General features: G+C 32.1%; 1 protein-coding gene across 1 annotated transcript; it reads left to right on the forward strand.

Annotated features, from left to right (window-relative positions):
* The first annotated feature begins 46 nt into the window (after window positions 1-46).
* LOC134714618 (E3 ubiquitin-protein ligase Mdm2-like) lies at window positions 47-5,607 on the forward strand. The gene is made up of 7 exons (XM_063576010.1): window positions 47-281; window positions 1,456-1,988; window positions 2,383-2,458; window positions 2,956-3,103; window positions 3,812-3,994; window positions 4,448-4,595; window positions 4,984-5,607. Exons 1-7 carry the CDS (start codon window positions 166-168, stop codon window positions 5,205-5,207), a joined length of 1,428 nt encoding a protein of 475 aa, XP_063432080.1. The 5' UTR covers window positions 47-165; the 3' UTR covers window positions 5,208-5,607.
* Window positions 5,608-8,285: the final 2,678 nt, after the last annotated feature.

Below are 8,285 nucleotides of genomic sequence, written 5' to 3' on the forward strand. Positions count from 1 at the left end.
CTATGACTTTTACTTAAATTTGATCGGAAAACACCAGTAAAGGTACGAACAAATTCCAGGTACTGACCAGGTAAAACTTCCACGAATTATGATTAATTTCGACAAAAATAAAATCCTTGTCATGGCTAAAAATAGACAATAAACATAATCGGGGTATATAGCACCATGGCAGAAGGTGGACACAACATAGAAAAAAAGAGTAACTTTGAAGGAAGCACGATGACAAGTCACGAAGAAACCGAAGATGCCGCGATGCTTCAACTTTTACAAAAAATGAAAAGGTACATAATTTTATCATATTTTACAGATTTTATTTTATTAATAAGACTTTCAATGTGAAGGGAAAGCGTACAGGTCTGTGATTGAAAATAGAAAATTAATAGAAATGGAATTGGCAATTTCATTTTTATTTTTTAGCATTACATTCATCTGCAACAACTTTTACATGTTTAGTTGACTAGATATTGATTTTGCCAGTAATTGGTTTTCACACATCCGTATATTGGTTCTAACCCACTATTTAACTGGGGAACAATTCCGCAAATGAGTAAATTGATCTGTTAATATTAACAGAGACATATAATACAATTGTATTATATGTCTCTGATATTAAGAAATAAAAAAGAAATTAACCAACTTCTTCCAAAAAGACATATTTTATTTTGAGGGCATTTTATTTTGAGGGCAATATACATTCTTTAGGAATTTTTGCTGCGTTTTTCTTGATATATATGTTCAATAATTTTTTTGCATAACTGTGTTTTTAAATTGTTTTTTTTTCTTCAGTAATTCAGTGATAAATATCTCTCATTTTAGAGATATTTACTCACTTGGAGAGAATTCACTATTTTGGAATTGTTACATTCTTCATTGCAACAAACTATTTTGTTTGGTACCTTATTCAAAAATCATTCTTTTTCCAGAATATATGTTGAGGGTTCATCATCCCACAAATTTTCAATGGTAAAAAACAGTGGCGGATCTAGAAATTCTCATGAGTGTGGGCCCACTGGCTGCTAGTCCGAGATTACTCTGACGTACAATAGCTGTTTTGCCAGACAAGCTGGGGTCCCACGGCCAATTTTTTTTTCTCAAAAAGGGGGGGGGGGGGGGGGGGGGCAGAACCCTAAATTCGCCTCTGAAAAAATCTATTTTCTTCACATGTTTTTTTTAAAATTTGAATCAAACAGTTTCTCTAAAAACTATATTTAGATACTTTTATTTACTGAAAATTACTATACAAAAATATAATAATTGTAAAATGCTTCCTGTTGATCTCTTTATTTTGAAATATAAATATTGAATAACCAGTCCATGACTAAGGAAGGATTTTTTTACTTTGTAGTCTGCAGACAATAAATTTAAGGATATAAGAAACATTTATATGTGTTGAGTATGTTTTACAGAATAGATGATGTATAATATGTGTAACAAACTTGATACTTCTGTTTACAGTGATAGAATGAATGAACTGAGACAGATACAGCAGGGTGAGAGACCTGTTACAGGAACAGATTCAAGAGACAATATCAATTCATTTTTTGCAAAAAGACTAGATGCCCAAGCTGCAGCTCAAGGAAAAGAAAATGTTCCAGTAAATGTGGATGACGTTGAAGAACATAGACCAGACACAGTGGTTGTTGAAATCCAAGGATTAGTAGACCAGCATAGAGTTTCCAATGTTTTGACAACAAATTTTAGACGTCGACTTGAAAACATAATCAGGGGGTCAATTTCAACTGTCACAAGAAATAATTCTCCACGACCTTCGCCTCAAAGTTCAGCAAGACCTACCCCTTCTCCACAAAATTCAGAACGTCAATCCCCTGTACCAGCACCACGGTCTAGTACAACTCCTCCTATATCTGGAAGTCAGTCACCAGTTCCACAACCACGATTGAGAAATACTGCCATTCCACAACATGTTGCCGATGTTACAGATCGTAGTAGAAGTAACAGTCTTGCTAGTACAAACAGCAGTATTTCATGTAGGTTCCATTTTAATTCTCTTATTTTACACACAGATGCAACTGAATTGTAATAAGAACAAATATGATTGGAATTAAGGAAGAAACTGAAATTTTGAAGCTTTTTTTTTAGTTATTTTGAAAATATGCATTTATATAAAATAATGTTTCAAAGGAAACCTTATCATTAACAAAACAAAATAGTTTACTATTGTGTTATTTAGAATATGTTGAAATAGAAAGAAAGATACTGAAACAAAGGTATTACTTGCTCCAATATTGATTTGAATTTATTGCTATATATAATTATGAAAGATGTTCTAAAAATAGGTACTAAACTTGGGGCTTTATAAATACTAGATGATAATTTAATTAAATAACGAATGATGCTTACTTTACTATTATATAATTTCAGCTGAGAATGAAACAACACCAATAAACGCTCCAATTCCTCCATATTTTGAACGTTTGGTTCCCCAAGAATACACAGGGTAAGTTGTTTCACAATACCCACAACTAATAAGTGTATGTCAAATATATTTCTTAAAATAATGGGTTATATAAACTTGCATTTAAATATTATGCTAAAGAGAAAAGATTAATGTCATCTGTTTCATTTTTGGTTCCCTTTCTTTTCTGATTATCCTATTATTTATAATCATTCAAACTGTGAGAATTGGTGACCATTTGTAACAAGTATATAAAGCAGAGTTTCCTTATTTATTTTTTCAAATGCTGATTTTGATAAAAATTTAAATAAGAATGAACACACAGACTTGTGAGATTAAGTTAAGAAGAAGGCAAGCCAACAATAACACTACCATAAATATCTAGGTGTATTAACTATAAAGTTCATACATTCTATCACTAAAAATCAGTTGAAAAAGCATACACATACAATTGATATATTATTAGTTTAAAATATTGGTTTAAAGTATTGATTTAATGTTCAATGTTTTAATGTATTAATTTGAAATATTTTTATCAGGTCAAATCTACCTGTGAGTTTGGAGGAGGACATAGAAAGCCTATACAGGGAAAATGTTGTTCAAGAAATCAGTGAATTGGTTCATAGACAGCTTGTTACATCATCTTTAGAAAGCACTTTTAGAAATGTTCTGGAAATCACAATGCAGGTACATATATATATCACTTTGCTTAACATGTACCGTATAGCGGGTTATTTTTGCGGGTGTAAAATTTCATGATTTTCATTAAATAAGGCCATAATAAATAATAGGTTTGTTTGCCCAAACGCTACCTACCCAGAAAAAAGTTGCCTACTCAAATTCTTTTATTGTCCTGATTTGAAGAAGGTTTCTTTTAATCAAATAGTCATGAAGACTTATAAACATCTGATACTTCAATTTCTTTTTTGGAAAAAAAAAATGGCTACCTACCTACCCACTGTCTCAACCTTTTGGTAAGGTTTGGTCAAACCAAAATATTTTTAAGTGTGGCCTAAGGTATACAAAATATTTTGGTGGTTATTATGTTGGTGGAAACAAAAAAATTATCAATACCTTGCATGTGCAATTTTAAATTGGTGGAATTTAAAAAAATAAAAAATTAATGGTTAGAGCTTAACTTAATTTCTCACACCAACCTTCTTCATGTTGTTACACACTTTTGAAGATAAATTTAATTTGAAAATGATATAGAAAGAAGATGTGGTATGATTGCTAAGGTGGACAACTATTCACCAGATACCAAATTACATCGGTTTGATTAATTTTGTTTTGCTTATTTAAAACCAGAAATGTACAGATGGTCCAGTTCTTACATATGTTTATTGCATTCTATATTTTAAGATCATATTTGAATGAGTTTTTCAAATTTTTCAGGACAGACTTGGACAAAGTGGTACTGATGGCCAAAGAGTTCAAGAGTTTGTTAGAAATATTCATCCAACTCAACCCATCCAAAGAAATGATTTCTCTAACATTGGACTGCCTCCACCAGGCAATGATAACTGGGATAACATCTCTATTACCAGTGTCAGTGCTCATGCTGTTCCTTATACACAGGTAATTATAATATTTTATTCTCAGGTACCTGTGTGCCATTGATTACAATCTGAAATAGGACATATTGAGACAGCTTTGTAAATACTTGGATTCTTTCTGTCTTTCATTTTATATACAGGTGCATTTGCACATACTATTCATAATAGAATTCCTTTAAATAAAACATTTTATTCTTTTACCATGTGAAACTGAAATGTAGTTAAAAACAAAACTTTACACTAAATTGTACTTATACATGTACAATATAATAGCATCAAAGCTAATAATCACAGCTCATACTTATTTAAAAACTTCCTGTTCTACTATGAAATAATAACTTGAGTTTTCTATGGTACAAACATTTTTATTTATAAACTATTTTATCTTCAAAGCTTAATGTTTATGTATCATTGTGACTGACTTGGCTATGTGATCTTCTCAGTGTAATGTTGTTTTTATTTATTATTATTTCAGTCAAACTTGCACATGAGCAGAGAAATCCGTAGCTTAAAGAGCCAATTAGAAGAGATGAAGAATATGATGAAACTTAGTTTTGACCTTCAACTTGACATCCAGAGAGCAATCAGACAAGAAGTTTCTGCAGCTTTAGCACAAGTTCAAGGTAATTATTGCAAAAGGTCAATTTTTATTTGTATATCCATTAGAGTATAGCCATGATGATATCAATAAGCAGATTTCTTAATTTTAGATTAAAGACTTAAATAAAAAGAAGTGAATATATTTTCCATATTTGACCCCTCTAAAGAGAAGTTATCTCCCATTGTTTAAATAGTTCTTGTTCTTTACTGAAATTCACAAGAGAGATGTTGATTTGCTCTTTCAGAATCTGACGAACTAGGATAATTTTATTGCTTAAACAACCTAGAAAGAAAATAAGCACTAAAAATTACTGTGTATGTATAGTAATTAGTGTACATAAAAAATTCCTGCAGTGACTGTTGTATTTTGATTAATTCAGTTTTATTTACGATTATCTTTGTTTCTTTCAGTTGGAGCTGAAGGTGGAACTCCTCTAAAAAAATGTAAACCAGTCAGTGACACTCATTGCTTAATTTGTTTGGACAATCACTCTGACTCTGTGCTATATCAGTGTGGGCATATGTGTGTATGTTATGCTTGTGGACGCCATCTGATGTCACGAAATGCCAAATGTCCAGTGTGCAGAGCCCCAATCAAAGACATAATCAGAGCTTATAAATCTAATGAAGACTAATTTAGCTGTCTGAATATTCGACTGACAAAAAGATTTTGTTAAAAAGACTTTATTTAAGTCTTTTGATTTGTGTGTCTTAAGTTATTGACACATTAGTTGTTTTATAGAGAAGGGTAAATAGGCTTTATATTTAATAAAAAAATGATAGCTTTATATTTTAATGAAATATGCTAACAATGAATGGAAGTAGAGTTAATGAATGTGACGAGTTGGTTATTTTAGGATTGAGTACTAAGTGAATGTGATGAGTTAGTTATCTTATGTATGAGTACTCATGTGTATAAATCTTCCATTAAAGAATTGGAATAAGTGCAATATTGTATAGAATGTTGATAATATTATGTTATTTGTTAGAATTTGTAATGTTAAGATATAAAAAAAAAAAATAATTGAATAATGATTTGTGTTATTTCTCAAACCAAATTCAAATAGAGGTTTACTTGATCAAACCTTAGAGTAGAGATAAGTAGATGTGGTAAGAGTGCCAATCAGAGGTTTACCTGATCAAACCTTAGAGTAGAGATAAGTAGATGTGGTATGAGTGCCAATCAGAGGTTTACTTGATCAAACCTTAGAGTAGAGATAAGTAGATGTGGTATGAGTGCCAATCAGAGGTTTACCTGATCAAACCTTAGAGTAGAGGTAAGTAGATGTGGTATAAGTACCAATCAGAGGTTTACTTGATCAAACCTTAGAGTAGAGATAAGTAGATGTGGTATGAGTGCCAATCAGAGGTTTACCTGATCAAACCTTAGAGTAGAGGTAAGTAGATGTGGTATAAGTACCAATCAGAGGTTTACTTGATCAAACCTTAGAGTAGAGATAAGTAGATGTGGTAAGAGTGCCAATCAGAGGTTTACCTGATCAAACCTTAGAGTAGAGATAAGTAGATGTGGTATGAGTGCCAATCAGAGGTTTACTTGATCAAACCTTAGAGTAGAGATAAGTAGATGTGGTATGAGTGCCAATCAGAGGTTTACCTGATCAAACCTTAGAGTAGAGATAAGTAGATGTGGTATGAGTGCCAATCAGAGGTTTACTTGATCAAACCTTAGAGTACAGATAAGTAGATGTGGTGTGAGTGCCAATCAGAGGTTTACTTGATCAAACCTTAGAGTACAGATAAGTAGATGTGGTGTGAGTGCCAATCAGAGGTTTACTTGATCAAACCTTAGAGTAGAGATAAGTAGATGTGGTATGAGTGCCAATCAAACAACTCTCCATCCAATTCACAACTTGTAAAAGTAAACCATTATAGGTCAAAGTACAGTCATCAACATGGAGCCTAGGCTCACACCAAACAGCAAGCTATAAAGGGTCCCAAAAATGACTAGTGTAAAACCATTCAAATGGGAAAACCGAAGGTCTAATCTTATTAAAAAAACGAAAACAATACACACTTATAAACCACTGAACATCAGATTCCGGACTTTGGACAGGTTGAAAAAAATGAAGATGGTTGAAACGTTTTTATAGGTACCAACCTTCACCCTTACTTGAAACAAAAGTGTGGCATCACAATATTGCCTTGATTATAGTTCATTAGTCCTATACAAGATATATAGTCCTCTGCAGGCCAAGCTGAAATCGGAGTATAGTTTGGCACTCAATCAGTGAGTCTGTTTGGTAAGTATTACATATTTTATTCTGTAAGGCTTTTATTTATTAATTGGTTATCTGGTCTCTTAGATTTTTAATTTTTACTTGTTACTTAAAGAGTACAAAATTTGTGCTCTAAATGTCAAATCTGTATTTTGATTGATTGATCTCGGAGTAAAATAATCATGCACACAATTTATATGAACACAATGCCTGGAATGCAGTCACATATCATAAGGAGTTACTGGTCTATTAAATTACGTTGGATAATTTTGTCAAAGTTGTCAGTCTGCTCTTTTTATGTTATGCCTAAATATTGATTAGATATTTGTGAAAGTCATATCATTAGAACTCACAGATACAGTGCAGATGACCTTGGATATAGAAAATTGATTTAAAATCCTAGTTGTTACACTGGCTTGTTATTTCACCTGGCCACAGGCCAAGTTATCTGTTCTCATTGCTTTGCGTCTTTCATATATAACCTTTTAGAAAAATCTTCTCTGAAACTTCTGAGCTACTAAAATAAACATTTGGGTACAATACAGATTTGTATGCCCCATTTATAGGCATTATGTTTTCTGGTCTATGGGTCTGTTCGTCAGTTCGTTCGTCCGTCTGTCTGTCCCACTTAAGGTTAAAGTTTTTGGTCGAGGTAGTTTTTGAGGAAGTTGAAGTCCAATCAACTTGAAACTAAGTGCTAATGTTCTTTATGATATGGTGCGGGAATTTCTCGTTACATTGAGGACCTGTTGGTGACCTTCTGCTGTTGTTTTTTTTATATGGTCGGGTTGTTGTCTCTTTGACACATTCCTCATTTCCATTCTCAATTTTATTTCTAATTTAATGCTAAATTAGAAATTTAACTCCATTTTTACGATCCACTTAAGATCACTGACCATAGAAAATGATAGTGCTGATGGGGCATCCGGCGTGTACTATGGAAACATTCTTATTTTTATTATCTTACAAACTGCTAGAGGTGGAGATTCATACAATCTGAAATTTTCAAAATGAGGATTTCTATAAGAATTGATTCAATTTAATGACGATGTTTCCAATTTACTTGTATCTTGAAAATTATGACGGAAATTATTAACTTTTTTTTTCTGTGTAGGCTTCTTCCTAAATTTACGTCATTATTTGGAGAATATTGATGTATTTATAAATGGAAGAATTTTTTATTTCGCCAAGTTTAAATTGGTGACGATTTAGAAATTGACATACTGTGTAGACACCTATCTATTGTTAAGAACTACTCCATATGTTGCCCTCTATATGTACTTATAGTTGTTTTTGTGGTTTATTTGCTGTCTTATTGACGTACATCGCCTACAGTTTTAGTTCCGTTTCATGGTCACATGGTGTAATTGAGATATGATATCATATCTGAAAGGGTCAATAACTATGCGTATGTGTATATATATACACTTTAAAGTTTTTGGTCTTTTGGAAAATGTTGTTTGTGCTGTTTTTAGA

Source organism: Mytilus trossulus, chromosome 4 (genome assembly GCF_036588685.1).
Source record: "Mytilus trossulus isolate FHL-02 chromosome 4, PNRI_Mtr1.1.1.hap1, whole genome shotgun sequence".
In the NCBI taxonomy this organism is placed as follows: Eukaryota; Metazoa; Mollusca; class Bivalvia; order Mytilida; family Mytilidae; genus Mytilus; species Mytilus trossulus.

Excerpts from the sequence above, each read along its gene's own strand:
- LOC134714618 (XM_063576010.1), top strand. The coding sequence starts at position 166 with ATGGCAGAAGGTGGACACAACATAGAAAAAAAGAGTAACTTTGAAGGA. Across the intron at positions 3,104-3,811 it reads TTCTGGAAATCACAATGCAG|GACAGACTTGGACAAAGTGG; the intron begins GTACATATATAT and ends CAAATTTTTCAG. Across the intron at positions 3,995-4,447 it reads ATGCTGTTCCTTATACACAG|TCAAACTTGCACATGAGCAG; the intron begins GTAATTATAATA and ends TTATTATTTCAG.